General features: G+C 41.7%; 1 protein-coding gene across 2 annotated transcripts in view; it reads right to left on the bottom strand.

Moving 5' to 3' along the window:
• Nucleotides 1-16,504, bottom strand: part of KCNT2 (potassium sodium-activated channel subfamily T member 2) — a 125,498-nt gene that overhangs the window by 27,995 nt on the left and 80,999 nt on the right. For both annotated transcript variants that reach the window (XM_081114271.1, XM_081114272.1), the window contains exons 14-17: nt 11,107-11,215; nt 2,560-2,709; nt 1,908-2,137; nt 938-1,151 (exon numbers count right to left, since the gene is read on the bottom strand). In XM_081114271.1, coding sequence (XP_080970397.1) covers nt 938-1,151; nt 1,908-2,137; nt 2,560-2,709; nt 11,107-11,215 — 703 coding nt within the window. The remainder of the gene's footprint in view (nt 1-937; nt 1,152-1,907; nt 2,138-2,559; nt 2,710-11,106; nt 11,216-16,504) is intronic.

Raw genomic sequence — 16,504 nt, 5'->3', positions numbered from 1 at the left:
TACTTTATGATGCAACTACAGTTTGATAAGGAAATAGATTAGGACCAGGGAGGTGGACTAGGGCCCATGTACCAAACCTGGCCCATCGCCCGCCTGGTTTTGTGAATTAAAAGTATATATATATTGTTTAAAGTATTACAAATAGTAGAACATATGTCTCCTTTTTCCCCTATTGACCTCCCCTGGCCTCCCCCACCCACCCGGCACATGCCAAACCCCCCCCCCCCAGTGTCTGTGTCCATTGGTTATGCTTATATGCATGGTTTTTATATTTTTAAATGGTTGGAGGAAAGATCAAAAGAAGAATATTACATGTCACATGAAAATTATATAAAATTCAAATTTCAGTAAGTATTTAAAAAAAAAAATACTTAAAAAAAAAAAAAACAAACCACAGCCAACCAAGTCATTCATTGTCTCTGAGTACTTTCATGCTTCAAATGCAGACTTGAGTAGCTGCTACAAAGACCATGTGGTCCATAAAGTATAAAATATTTACTAGCTGGTTCTTTTCAAAAAGGGTTTGCCAATCCTCCGTTTAAAACCAACAATTACAAAAATGCTGCTTATGTCACGGAAATACTGATTTAGGTACTTTTTTCTTTAAGGATAAAAGATCCATTTGACAAAAACTGAACCCGGAAATACACAGGGTGGGGCAGAAGTAAGGTTTACAGTTGTTCGTATAGAAAATAATACAATCACTAATAAATAATGATACAAGAATAAACTCTGTGTTTCCTACTTTGGGCCCGCCCTGTATGTTTCCGTCAGAAATTTGAGGGTTTCGAATACTTTCTAGTCAAGGGAGATAATGCCCTGTAGGAAGGCTGTTTGGGTAGCAATATGTAGGATTGATTCAAGATGTCCAGTAGGTATGCACATTAGTTCCCGTGGCAAGCACCACCCCGGTAAACCTTAGAGAACCTCAGCATACTCTAAGTTTGAGGACATTTTTTCGTCCGGTGTAGCTTCATCTTCTGATTGGTCACTGAGCAGGTCACATGTTTGAAGGGATGATGCATCTGCAACCTCCAGGACAGGGGCGATGCTGGGCCTTCGGATTTCTTTGATTCCCTCCGTCGGAAGAGTCAGGGTAGGGCCACTGGCCGACCGACAGCTAGTGTCTTGCAAGTCGATAGCCACAGTGCCTAACACAACAGAACATGAGAGTCCATCAGAGCATTTGCCACTGCGACGACATATCCATCATTTCATGATCAAGGTGAAGGAAAAAGTAATCAGTTTAACCAGCAAACTTGTTTATCCTTTCATTTCAAAGGTGATTTCCATCTTTATCATGTGGGCATTTTTGCCCACCCCGGTAAAAAATGCTCTATTTGTGTAAATGTGGATTTGCTAAGTCTGTCTCTATAGTATGAAACCTTGGATCAGTGAAATGCTGTAATACTTAGGAATTGAAAGTCAAACAATCACCTTGTTTCAATTTACTGTACATTTATATAAAACTAGAGGTCTGGTGCACGAAATTTGTGCACTCGGTGGGGAACGGGTGCCTCAGCCCATCCTGCGCCCTCTCGGACGTCCTTAGCTCTCAGTGGTGAGAATGAGGTGATGAATAGAAGGGGAGCTTTAAGAAGAACAAGGAATATTTAAAACAGCCTTGGATACCTGGGTGGAAAACTTACAAAGGCAACAACAGAAGTGCCAGGTGCTTATATCCTAATCAGAAATAGAAAGCAATTGTTGGCAGCTTTGAATTCGTTTACTGTTTTACCACTTCAACAGCTGAGCATTTTTGTTCTGTATGTTTAATTACATCCAGTTTGTAATAGACACAGTGTGTTCTAAATGTGACTTTGAAATTGTAATAGAAAGTGAAGCATCTCTATTATTCTTTCGTAAAGAGAGGAGCACACGGCGTGCCCAAGGTTAGCCAGCCTTACCCATGCTGGCGATGATGCTGTGCACAGGCAGCCGCGACGGCCCGTGGTAGAAGGACCGCGAGAAGCTGCTCTTCTTCTGCTGGTCTTGGTTCTTAAACGCTGAGTTCTCTTCCTTGGTGATATTAATATAAAAACACACATCCGTGGCGTTCATAATGTACCGGGGGCCTGGGTTCAGCAGAATGTTTTTATTGTCCTCCCTCCTGACACCAATCAGGCAGACACCGAACCTGCACATCCAAAAGGAGACGGAAGAGTTTTCGGAATTGTAACGCAGCAGGGCCCCCGTTCTGGGCCCTTACGTTTGCACATGGAGGAAAATACGTCAGCGCTGCTAGGGCAGCGGGGAACGACAGCCCCCCCAAATCATCAGGGGAGTATTTGCGACTCAGGAGCACCAACGGGGGTCGCAAATGTTGTAGAAGCCTCTGTCGGAACCCTTTTCGGTCCAACCTCGAGGCCGACTCGACAGACCAGGCGCTAGGAGCAGGTCCAACGTCGAGCAATAAGAACATTAAAAAGTTCAACATTCAACCCCGCCAATTCATTTGGACCAGACTGTTGGAATGCCAAAAGTAACATTGGACCGCAAAGGGTTAAAGGTCTGACACAGTGGGATGTCACTTCCGCTCCGGAAGCAGCAGGAACATACTTCTTGTGTGCGTGGAAGGAGGCGTACGTGAAGCTCTTCCCCTCGTACTCGGCGAAGAACGCACTCTCCTCCAGCGTGATGTGGTACACCTCGTTTCCCGAGCACCTGCCGTAGGTCTTCTGCCACTGCTCGGGCGACTGCTGGCCCTCCCTGCAACACAGGCACACACGTCTATACACAGAGCCATGAGCGCGGCACCCAGCCCTCCCTCCGGCCCAGCCCGTCCAGTCTGAGCACGGCTCCTCCCCCCGATGGGCAGCCAGGGGCCTGAGACCCTGTTGGTCTGGGAATAGGGTCCGGTAAGTGGGCGAGAGGAAGCAGCCTCTGGAGCCTGGAGCCTCCCAAAGCCAGGTCACAGAGCGCTGGCCCCGGCCGCCAGCTGTCTGCCCGCAAGGAGCTCAGATGTTTTCTGCACTTCACCCAGGACCCCCTGGCCTTGTGGGTGGTTAATGGTTGACCCTGATTGCAGGGCAGTGGTGCTGTGGTGGGCAGAGCAGGGGGCACTTCCTGCTCTGTGTTGAGAGTTCAATGCAAATGGGGCCTCTTTCTAGAAATGTCGCCTTCAGCCTCGCTGGGAGTTGGCATGTTTCATGCTGCACCTAAACATATCCTGGGGCAGGGGTTTCATCGGAAAACATGCCTTTATCTCCTTTTCACTTCCTTTTTTTTTTCTTGGTTAATCCTCACCAGAGAATATTTTTCCATTGATTTTTAGAGACGGAGAGAAACATCGATGGGAGAGAGACACATCCACTGCTTGCCTCCTGCACGCGCCCCAACCAGGGCCCAGGCTTGGGAGGAGCCTGCAGCTGAGGTATGTGCCCTTGACCGGAATTGAACCTGGGACCCTTTGGTCCGCAGGCCAGTGCTCTATCCACTGAGCCACACCAGCCAGGGCTTCCTTCCCCTTCTTTTTCACTGACAAAGCGCATGGGTTTTATTTCCTTCGTCATCGTTTCTCTCGGAGCAGGGACAGTGGGTGGGAGCATGTTGCTCATTCAGGGCTTTGAACCCAGAGCCTCCACCAACCGCTTTGCCCGTCTCTTAGGTCCTTTATTTACATCATTTATTTACATCACTGAGCACCGGGCTGTGAAAAACATTCTAGAAGGTGTAAGAATGAGTGAGACGTGTTCTCTACCTTGACTGCAGCTACAGCCGACTCAGTCGGGAGAAATAAACACATACAAGGACTGTGCTGGAGGCTCTGGCAGAAAATAACAACATTCTGTGTGGATTCCCAGAGGGGGAATCACATGAATCGGGGGGGGGGGGGGTTAAAAATATCCCAGGGGAGATGGAATTGTGGGTTTAGCAACCTCCTCGAAGGAGGCAGAAGACAGGAATTCCAGGCAAAGGGACGCCTTTATAAAAAGATGGAGGAGGTGGAACCACAAAGTCTCTTCGGGATCTTGCTGTTTGAAGAACAGGCTGCATATATGAGAGTCAGGGGAGGAAAGGACATAGAAGCAGATTAGCAGGAGAGCACAGAGGGCCTTAAGAAAACCCTCCTATCTAAGTCTCCTTTGATAAGGAGGGTGAGCTGGGAGGGGTTTTCCAAGCAGAGGGGCGGCCGCACGAGAGTGGCATCCGGATTTCTCAAAATATTCTCAAAAACGGGAATACTGTTCCAGTTGTTCATTAATACTAGTAGGTGTGCTTAGAAAACCATTTCCCAGGTAGTCAGATGGATTGCCGATGCACCTCATAAAATGGCTTTCCATGCAGACTTCAGTGCCTGTTAGCTTATATAAAAGAGAAATAATAAGCCCAGCTGGTGTGGCTCAGTGGTTGAGCGTCGACCTATGAACCAGGAGGTCACGGTTCAATTCCTGGACAGGGCGCATGACCAGGTTGCGGGCTCCATCCCCAGTAGGGGGCGTGCAGGAGGCAGCTGATGGATGATTTTCTCTCATCACTGCTGTTTCTATCTCTATCTCCCTCCCTCTCTCTGAAATGACTAAAAACATCTTTTAGAAGAAATAGTGATAATGAGAGTGACTTTCAGAGGCAAATGTTTCCTTTTCTCGTGATTATCCCCGTTCAGGCCTCCAGCGTTGAAGGCGTGTTTTGTGTTTTGTCATGTGTTGTCTTTGGGGGGGGGAGGGGGGTGGGGGATGGAGAAAGGACCACCAGGGGTAGAGGGACGACCCATCTTTTCTACTTTCCGTGATCAAAGAAGCAGGCTTCTGTGGGTCAGCAGAACTATTGGCGCAGTGGGAACAATAAAAGCCCGTAGATGTGACCCCGTAAAACCTGGTGTCCCCGTCTTCCACAGCTGTTACAGGCAGAGCCGCCCCCCCCAAATTCCTAGGTTGCAGTCTCAACCCCCAGGACCTCCGAGGTGACCGTATCTGGAGACAGGGCCCTTCAAGGGGTGATTCGGTGACAGGAAGTGCTTGGCGGGAGTGGAAGGGGGGGGAGCCCTCATCTCATCTGACCAGCTTCCCAAGAGGAATTTAGACACAGAAAGAGACACCAGCCTGGAGGCTCCCTGAGGAAAGACCTTGGGAGAATCCTGGACTAGAAAAGGAAATGAATGAGAAAACAGATAAAATTCTAATGCAGCCGATCACCGGATCAATATCAATTCCTCGCTGGGATCAGTACGCTGCAATGTTGTAAATAAGATGTGAACATCCGGGCGTTTATATGGGAAGGGTATCTGTGAACTCCTTGTTCTTTATTTTGTTTGTAACTTTTCTCTAAGTCTGAAACTAGCTCAACTAAAAAAGTAAACAAACAAAGGAAAGAAAAATAACCCAAACCATTAAAAATGTCATGTTTAACTAGCATTTCCCAATCTTACGGAGTATGTAATTTTATTTTTCTGGAAAAATACTGCCCATCTCAAAGCACTATAACTCCTGCCCTGGAACACAAATGCAGCAGTGGCAGGAAAACACAGACCCAGTGTTCCTCCAGCACACACACCAATTAATTACACCGCGTTTAACATGTTTCTACTGGGCTTGCAGATTTCGCAAAACCGTTAAGTAAACTCTGGAGAAACAGTGATTTCAGAAAGCCTACATTTCACTTACGTGTAAGTGCACACAAGCATAATGCTCATGAGACAGTTAAACAAGACCGTCCCCATCATTTCACAAACACTGAGCATTTGGTTTGAGAATGATAGCATTTCCCAAGCGAAGGAAACAACCCAGGAATGGAGGTATTCGTCTATGTCAGCGGTTCTCAACCTGTGGGCCGCGACCCCTTTGGTGGTGGAACGACCCTTTCACAGGGGCCGCCTAAGACCATCCTGCATATCAGATATTTCCATGACGGTTCATCACAGTAGCCACATGACAGTGATGAAGTAGCAACAAGAATAATTGTATGGTTGGGTCACAGCATGAGGAGCTGTATTTAAAGGGCCAGAAGGTTGAGAACCACTGGTCTATGTTTTAAAGACACCGATGACTTTGACAACAATGGACAAGACTTGATACAGCTTTCACATGTGTCTGTCTGTATTTATTTATTTTTGTTTGTTTTTAAAGTTTAATGTGCAGGGTAAGTGTCAGTAAAGAGAAAGAGATGAAAAATGCAGTGAGCGAAGGGAGGGGGGTGTTGTTAATTCCATAGAAAGGAATGGGCTGCAAAGGGAGTAATTGACAGCAATGTTGTAAGTCTCTGGTCCTATCCCCTAAGCTCTCACACATGAAAACATACACAGGCAAAGCTTTCCTTGACATTTCGGTCCAATAGAGCATTTGCTATTTTTTTTAATTGATTTTAGAGAGGGAGGAAGAGGAAGAGAGAGAGAGAAACATCAATGATGACAATCATGACCGGCTGCCTCCTGCAGGCTCCCTACTGGGGATCAAGCCCACAACCCGGGCATGTGCCCTTGACCAGAATCGAACCACAGACCCTTCAGTCCACAGGCCGATGCTCTATCCATTGAGCCAAACGGCCAGGGCTATTGTTCTTATGTTCATGGACAAACCTAAGGAGGTGGTAGTCTCCACCCCGGTTCACTTTCCGGGCAGCTCTGCTTTTGTTCATCCTTCCTCCAAAAGAGGAAGCCTCCATCGCCACACTTGTCTTCTCTGAACCCCCCGGGGACCAGTGATCTACTAACCGTGTGCCCGGTTCCTTTAGCCTCACGCCGTCTATCTCGTTAGCTCCCAGGTCTCCTCACAAACCCTCACACCTTTATACCCCATCCTGCTGCGCTGTGTTCGCTTTCCTTTCCTTCCCTCTGTTTCCTGAAAGTAATACTCTCCCAGGGAAACGTGTTAGGTTGTCATTTCTTCTAAATCCCAGTATATGTCCTGTCGCCTCCATGGTGACCTGAATGCTCTCATTCGTCGCCAGGAGCTGAGAATAGCAGCAAGGCCACCGTCACTTACATCTGCATTAGAGAGCAGACATTTCCACGGCCACACTCCCTTTCCTGCCAAACCACACCTTTTATAGTTAATTCCCTACTGTCCAGACTCAGGGAGAAGATATTTGTGTGTGTTTTTTCCTCTTTTCCCCATTCATATGCAATCAGTGGTCAAGTTCTATAAATTGTGCCTGGGCAATATTTTTCTTATCAATTCTCCCTTTTTTCCCCCCATTAATTATCACTGTGACCAAAAATATCACGTCTCAGAGGGGACTAATGAAAAAAATATGAGACTAACTGAAAGCAAAATAAAATAAAATTTTCCTTAGGATGAAACGCCATCAAGGTGGGACGGTTCCGTGTCTGTTAACCGGCCTGATAACTAGGCATCCCCTTGCCCGAAAATCATGGTCCATGTTCACCATCTACAGTAATTTGTGTCCAAACAAAAAACTTACGTTCCTCTTCCTAAAAGATTGCCCAATAAATCAAAATGCTGACTTATTAGCAACAGGAAAGACACTGCCAAGAGCATGGAGCACACTCACATGTCATCAAGGAAGTGAGGGAACTGGCAAGTGCTAGCATATAGGCTAACGTCTCAGTGCGCCAGGGAGCACAGCTACTTCAAACCAGCTCAGAGTCGCTTTATGACTCATAGACCCACTAGAACCAGGATGAATATATTCATAACAGGAAAAGGAAATGGAAGGTCAGCAGAGTGCTAACCAGTAGTAGTCAGGGTACCGGCTAAATTGTTGTAGAGACTCCAAAATACAAGATACAGTTTTTAACATTAATATCCCTCTTGCATGAAAACCCAGAGGTAGGCACTTCATCCTTAATGTGGGGTTTCCATCCGTGCCCACATTCCCACTGGCTAGAAGAAGAGAAGTGAGAGAGGAGGAGGGTGGTTGAGTGGGTGAGTCTAATTCTAGCTCTGAATCAGGAATTCCATTCTTCCTCTGGCCTGAGACAGGTCTCTCTCTCAAACATCTGGCCCTTTGCTCTGCAGCTCCTGATTGCTTTACCCATCTCAGTTGTCTCAGAACTCACACTTAGGATTTTCTTGAAATATTACAATCTGCATAGCACTTTATTTAAAAAATATATTTTTAATTACACCATTTTAGATTTAGTATTATATTTATTTCTATGTGTGTTGGATCCTAAAATCTTAGCTTCTTTTTTTTTCACATTATATCAACTAATAGAGTACAAATTGCTTGTGGCTCTCAACTATTTTTATTCAAAGTCACCATTTGTTAGAGGATAAAGTTTTAATAATATTATTCTCCTTTTTAATGGAGAAATTTGAGTATTGTTGTAAGCTTTGTTTTCAATTAACGGTTTGATAATCCTTGCATAAAGCATTTCGTAGAGTTGTCAACATTTTCCCCCATTGAACTATTTAATTCAGCCTGCCAGTTCTCTTGTTATTAAATCAATCTTGGAGCTTTCTACTTTCTACCAAGGCTCAAGGGCAAAATTTCAAACATATTCTCTTAATAAATAAATCTCGACTAGATCTTCAATTGAAGCAAAATATAGAAGACTTGATATAAATTACTTTAGTCAAACAATATTCTTAATAAATACATTAAACATGTTGAATTAAGTGTTTTTCTGTTGGGTGGGCTATTTATATTCAACTGATGGTATCTATCCGATAAGGTACTTGTATCTAAAATATATAAAAAGGAGATTAACACTCTTACACTCAATAATTAAAGACAAATAACCAAATTAAAAAATGACCAAAGGACCTGAATAGGTTTTACTACAAACAAGATAAACAGGTGGCCAAGAAACACATGAAAAGATGCTCAGTGTTATTAGCCATCAGTGAAATGCAAACCAAAAGCACAGGGAGACACTACGTTTCCTCCACTGGATGGTTATGATAAAAACTTGGATAATAACAAGTGTTCCTGAGGGTGTGAAGAGCTTGAAACCTTTATACACTGCTGGTGAGGATACGCAACGTTACAATCTCTTTGGGAAAAACTCTGGCAGTTCCCAAAAAAGACTAAACAGAGTTACCACATGTCCCATCAGTTCCACTCCTAAGATAGACCCAAAAGAAAGGAAAGCATATGTCCACATGAAAATGTTTGCATAATGTTAAGAGCAGCCTTATTTACAACACTAGAAACAACCCAAATATCCATCCTCTGAAAGATAAAAAAAAATAAAAGGGGACCTATTCATATAATGGAATATTGTTTAGTCATAAAAAGGAAAAATTAGTACAATATTACAATATTAACATACCTTGAAAACATTATGCCAAGTGAAAGGAGCTGGACAAAACACACACACACATTATATTATTCCATCTATAGGCAATATGCAGTGTCTAAAATAGGAAAATCTACAGAGACAGAGTAAATGAGTAAGAGTTGGGAGAAAATGTAGAGGCTGCTAAAACGTAGAGGGCTTCTTTATGGGGTGATGAAATTATTCAAGAGTTAGACAATGGTGATGGCTGCACAGTTCTATGACTACTAAAAAAACCACTAGATTGTAGACCTTAAATGGGTGAATTGTAGCATGTGTGAAGTCTATCTCAATAAAGCTTCTATAAAGAAAGTTATTCTGGTGAACTATAGCATTTCTGTGACACTTAGTTGTAAAATAAGTGGGGTTTTTTTAAATTATTGATGTACTTTTAATATTTTGCAGGTCAATCTTAATCATAGGAAATCCTTAGTTATGTGATAATGATGTCTTCAATATTATTTTAATGAGGCAAAATTCATTAGGGTATAATGGGAAGTCCTATTTTAAGGGTTACTGGGATTCTTTTTTAACTTAGTGTCAGATGCAATTTGTTTACCAGACAATATTTGTGACAATAAATATTTATGGGTAAGACAGTATAGTTTAACCATTCTCAGAATAATAATGTGTTAGTGTAGATGGCTCTCATTTTATTGTTTGCAACACAATGAAGCTGGTCTAGATATTTGCTTGGAAGTCGTATGATTCTGTGACAAAGATGGTATGGCAAAATAATGAATCCATGTGATGAGTTCCGTGAATGTTCACTTAATTGGTGTTGAAATAGTTTCCAGTGTTTTATTTTATATCTTCACACTGCTGAGTCCTTTCATCAACAAAAAAAATTTCATTCATGACCCTGTTCCATCCTTTCCATCAATAGATGAAAGGCTTGTAAATGTACAGGTTAAAATATTTCTATTCCAAACTCTATTAAAATTGTTTCTGGGAAACTCCTACCATCTCAATAGAGCAGATACCTGATTCAAGAAAAGAGTAAAACTTGCTGAAGAATACCGCAGGGCACTTACTATTTTTCACTTAATTCACACCATCTAGTATTATATCCCACGAAAGAATTTTCCTTTTCCTTGATTTATTTTAATGGGCACTTGACTTAAATAGCTATCAATTAACTTAATTTCAGTCATCATAACCACAAGAGACCACAGTGAGATTTACTTAGAAAATCAAATTTTTCTCTAAAATCCCAAGTAAAGACTATGAAACGGTATGAGATGCAGTGGGACATTTGTCTCCGTAAGTCAGAGTGATGACTGTATTCCCCGAGTACATATTTCTTGATCACCCAAGTCAAAAACAGTCTCTGTGTTTTACGAAACTCTATCCTAGTAAATGAGAACAGCGTGGTCCAATACAACGTTTTCCCATCTACCTGGAAATGCACGTGAAAAGTGATTTCTTTTGTACTATGTTAGCTAATCTTCTCTACTACTTTGTCATCATTCTATACTAATTGAATATTTTTATTTAGAGATAAATTATGTAAAGATAACTTCAAGACTAAAAACTTACCTCACATAGAAAAAAATGACTTTAAGGTTTTACAGTAGTGATTGTCATCATCTTGTTCTTGAATGTTTTATTTGTTAAGTATTCATCTCGAAATTAGAAACCATGCCCTACACTTAGGATTTAGAATGAAACAGATGATCTCAAGATTCGTTAGAAGAGACAGCCAATCACTGTCAATTTCCTGTATGTCTTGGACCCCTTAACGGGTCTATCTTTGTCTGCCTGTCTATCCATCTGTCTCTCCATCAGACAAAGATAATACACAAATACAATATAGGTACATATCTAGCTTATACCTTGGCTTGCTATATTTCTAAATCACATAACTGCACTTATTTTTGTAATATAATTTAAAATGCATTATCTTAAAGAAAAAAGATACTTACTGCCCTCTAGAGGTATGAACCAGTAGTGTGATAAGTGTAGATGTTGCTGGGCATATACAGTTTAAAGCTAACATGGCGTATTTAAACTCTTCTTCACAAACAACATGATCTGTTTGAAATAAAATAGGTAAATTAGAATAATTTACCTTGGGGTGGTAATATTTTAAAATAATATGAAAAATAAAACAATGAATTAAATTACAAAAGTTTCCATAAAAAAACACACGTTTCGAGATTTTTTTTTTTTTTTTTTTTTTTTTACCTGTGTGATTTTATTCCCAGGAAAAATGTTTCTTAAGAGAAAGTACTACAGCCTAGGGAACAGAGTCAATCATATTGTGACAACTATGTGTGGTTCTGGGTGGGGACTGGGAATGTCAGGGGGCAAACTTTGTAAAGTGTATGACTGTCTAACTACTGTGCTGTATTACCCTGAAACGAATCTATAATAATAAAAGCGGAATATACTAATTAGACCAGACGTCCTTCGGACATCCTTCCGGACGAAGCTGGGGCTCTGAGGGAAGCCCGGGTCCTGGGTACCAGAGGGAAGCCGGTGTCGGCAGCTGGGGGAAGGAAGGCCTACTTCTGCACAGATTTTTGTGCATCGGGCCTCTAGTAGAAAATAATGTTGAATGTAAACCGAAAGTGAAAAATAAAATTTTTTGAAAAGAGAGTATTAGACTATGAGTTAGTGATTGAGAGGGAAGGGGAGGTGTCTCACCACAGTTCTGTCTTTAATCAAATAATTGCTGTTAAAGCCTTTGGCAAAGTATTTCATTTTCCTCTGCCTCATCTGTACGATGGGTGAGATGAGGTAGGTTAGGGGGTAAGCCTGGACAATAAACCAGAGACTTCAAAGTCTCCTACCGTTCTGACAACTCAACTGTACGAAATAAAATAGTACTGATTGAAAACAGTATCGATTGAGCAAAGTCATAGTCACACAGCATAAAGACTTGGAAAGGTATTATTAAAAGAGGTATCGGCGCCGGAACCGGTTTGGCTCAGTGGATAGAGCGTCGGCCTGCGGACTGAAAGGTCCCAGGTTCGATTCCGGTCAAGGGCATGTACCTGGGTTGCAGGCACATCCCCAGTAGGAGATGTGCAGGAGGCAGGTGATCGATGTTTCTCTCTCATTGATGTTTCTGACTCTCTATCCCTCTCTCTTCCTCTCTGTGAAAAATCAATAAAATATATTTACAAAAAAAAAAAAAAAAAAAGAGGCATCGGTCCCTAGCTGGTTTGGCTCAGTGGATAGCGTGTCAGCCCACAGACTGAAGAGTCTCAGGTTCGATTCCAGTCAAGGGCACGAACCTCAGTTGGAGGCGATCAATTAATGGGTCTCTCTCACATCGGTGTTTCTCCATCTTTCCCCCCTCCCTTCCACTCTTAAAAATCAATGGAAAAAACATCCTCAGGTGAGGATTAAAAAGCAAAAATTAAGAGGTGTTGGCAATATTTGCATACCATATAAGGAATAGATTTTGTACCAAACAACTAAAATATCAAGCAGTAACAATGAATGCGGAAATACATTTAATTTTCATTGCACTTTGACCTCAACACCTAAAGTCATAAACTCAAAAGATGACAGGGTCCAAGTGGCTATTGAAATTCAACGATAAAAAATACAGGAAGGGCCAGACTTGGGGGCACTTGATGGGTGAGGGCACCTTAGAGGGGGTGATCCTGCCCAGCCCACGTCCATATTGTCCTGCAGGAACGAGAGAGAGGGCTTTTAAAATAATAGGATTGCGTGAGATCCTTGGTTTCTTATTTCTTGTCATTTTTATTATTTTTCATTTAACAGCTTTTAAGATAAGCAGTGACAATTAAGAATGCACGCTTATAGATAGATATGAGTCACATCTTCTCCAAGCCCCTGGAGCTTTATGGAAAATAAAATTGTTAATTACATTCTAGAAAGTCAGGTTTTTTGTTTTGTTTTTTTAAGTCGGCCTCACAGCGTGTTCTGAGCTCCTGGGTGATTTAAAGGACTAGAAGCTTCTGCCATGCAGTTGCTAGGTAACAGCCCTGGGAAGGCAGCGAGCAGCCGTGGAGAGTGCCCTAAACCAGCCCTGTCCTGGGTGTTGATTTACAGAAAAATCAAAAAACCTTTAAACAGCCATGCAGAGCAGGGCCAGTTTTTTAAACGGATTGTTTTTGTTTTTATTTCTTGGGGGCAAGTTCGGTTATAGAGACCGACTGAACAATTGGTGTTAGAAAATCTCTCAGATGTTGTTTGCTGATTAGACTCTGTTTATAAGCCTGAGTGGGCAGCTGTCTACCAAAATTGCTGCTTTTTCTTAGAGGAAAATAGATCATCTCTAACAATCAAGCTTGAGTGTGATCCTGTTGCTTCCAGCAATAAAACGCCCGAAGGGTGGGGGTGTTGTGCTTGGGTGGGCATGTGTACCTGCCCATACATCAGAGACGCTGGCCTGTTCTCAGATGGGAGCCTGCGTCGCATCCACAAACAGATTCAGAATAGACTTAAAACCTTGATAAGTCATTTAGTCTCACAAGACCTCATTGTAAGAATGCTTATTGAATATATAGAATTCAACCCTGTGAGAGGCTGGCAACGTGCTCACAACAGATTTATGTCAACTCAGTCACACTGAGGATACGAAGCAATTTTCTGTGTTTCAAATCACTTGAGTCCTTATACTATTTTAATGCTGTAATGTTTTTAAATGTGTCAAGCTAATTAAATGCTCCAAAGGGGCATTTTTTCCCTGAATTCTAGAACAACAGTTTTAATATCATTAGTCTCTTTTTATACATCTTAGAAAAACAGCAGCTATAATCTTTTATGAAAAATAATTTCCCTCAGAAGTCTATTTCTATTAGGTCCTAACCTAAAGTGTTCTTTCCTTAGTAGTTCATGATAGGTATTAATATTCTGAGAGTTAATGATATAGTTATTGAATTATCTGAATAGTAACATCATAATAATACCAAGCAATATTCTTCCTTTTATGTTAAATGATGCAGATATATGTATATGTACCAGTATATGTATATGCATATGCATGTGCATATGTATATGTATATGTATATGTATATGTATGTATAAATATTATTAAGCTTCACGATATATATTTACATATATTTATGGCCATATATATATATATATATATATATATATACACACACACACACACATATAAATATATCTGTATAATTAAACCTCATTGGCATATATCATGTTAAACAACTTTCAGATAAGAAATCAGATGTTCAGAAATAACTATCCCAAATCCATTGTTAATTTAGATTCAAGCTGTCTGCAAAGAACTCGACAAAATGCCAAAGCTGATTAACCAAGCGCATCCAAATAAGTGACATTCTAGTGGGTTTCCCCTCCAGAAGCCTCCTTCAAGGTTCCCGCTTGCTGCCACACAGACACACAGTGCAAACAGTCATGAAAGTGAACTGATGACTGAAAATATACAACGACCATGTTCCCCAAACGCCCGTCACTTAGGGAGGGAGCTGGGGAGGAAGGCGGCCAAGCTTGACCTTGAAATCAATTTTGTTATTTGTCAGTCACACACGAAACACATGTAGCTGCACGGAAATGAGACCCTGACTCGAAGGGGCTTTGAAAGATCTGGAGAAGACTTGGCAGGAGCAGACATGCTGGGATGAATGTTCTCAGGAAATACTGCAGATCCTATAGAAGCAGACGGAACGATGCCTTCCGGGCCTGCGGACATCAAGAAAGGCATCGCCAGGGAGGTGATGCTTCAACTCAGATTGTAAAAGTAATTAAGAATGTGTTCATTGAAAGGTGAAGGAAGTGCACAAGTATTAAAAAAAATTAGAGAAGTAGGAGAATCTTGGCATTTTTATGGACTTAAGTGGACAGAGAGCTCCCACTTCTTAAATTGCCTTGAATCCATTCCTTATTGGAAGCTGATAAGCTAACGTTCTCAAGAGGGAGAGAGGAGGTCCCCAGTGCTGAGTCTTCCATTTCAGGCCCTATGATTTATTATAAGAATAGCTTGATGACTTATTAATTATTTTAATATATATTTTTTATTGATTTCAGAGAGGAAGGGAGAGGGAGAGACAGATAGAAACATCAATTGTGAGAGAGAATCATGGATCGGCTGCCTCCTGCACGCCCCACACTGGGGATGGAACCCACAAGCTGGGCCTGTGCCCTGACCGGGAATCGAACTGTGACCTCCTGGTTCAAAGGTCAACGCTCAACCACTGAGCCATGCCGGCCAGGCAACAGAATAGCTTGATGACTTAAAGATGAACTTGGCACCAGTGACACTTCTTGTTATATTAACATGTTCAGTGAGAATTAATGGTGAGGATGGAGTTGGAGATGTCTATGTGGGTGTTCTATGGGAAATGAAGAAATCATGCAGCAGGAAAAACTCGCACCTCACCATTTGGTGAACGTCAAGCCTTGCACACACATATGTCATTTAGAAACAGCTAAGATCACTTCCAATATTTATATCGCTTGGGAATAGTTTTCCACTCTTTCTTGGGCAGGAAAAAGTGAGGCATTAGAATGTGTGGTGTTACAGTACAAAATAGACGGTGGCTAAACTGAGACAAGATCTTCATTTTCCAGCAAATCATTTCTCCAGGATGGGTGTGTGTGTGTGTGTGTGTGTGTGTGTGTGTGTGTGTTTGCACACCCGTGTGTATATGTATGTGGGTTTTAGACAATACTGTTTTTATAATGGTAACGATGACTACTCACTATCAGATAAATCTTTATACAATATTGCCAGTGACTAACGTTAAAAAGTATTTACTTCTGCCTCTCCTTTTTACTTTATTGCAACTGATTTTTTTTTTTAATTTCCCAAACTAACTCCTACTATTCTACAATAATGATTCATTCTTCCGGGCATGTTTTAGTCAAGAAATCGGAAATATCACATTCAGTCAACACGCTACTATTCTTCCCTTCATTCATGAACTATAATTCACATTCTGTTGCCTATGAAATACTAGAATCAAAGCATGGAACATGAAATCCATGGGAAATGTCCACTCCTTTGCAACTTGGTCTTTACATTCTTTCCTCCTGCTGGTGGAGGCACATGTACCAATTTGATTTTCACATCTCCTTCCATCTGTTCAAATGAAATGGGAGCTTTTCAGAGGACACACTAGTGGAAAGATAATGTGCTGGTAAAAAGATAAGTGAATATTCACAGATGACACGAAGCAAGAAATACTGAGATACACTCTTGGGGATGGAATTTTTAAATATTCCCGTCATTTCAATGAGTTTATCAAAATAATGGAGAATGTGAAAGAGAATCAGTGCAAACAGGCTCTGTGATTTCCTGTTTGTGGGAGTGGACGATTTCAGTGATTTTGACCTCTCTGTTGAGAGCAGGTAGATCAATGGGTT

Source organism: Myotis nattereri, assembly GCF_964212035.1.
Source record: "Myotis nattereri genome assembly, chromosome: 20".
Classification (NCBI taxonomy): Eukaryota; Metazoa; Chordata; class Mammalia; order Chiroptera; family Vespertilionidae; genus Myotis; species Myotis nattereri.
The sequence above is the reverse complement of the archived record's forward strand: the minus strand, read 5'-3'. Positions and strand labels throughout refer to the sequence as shown.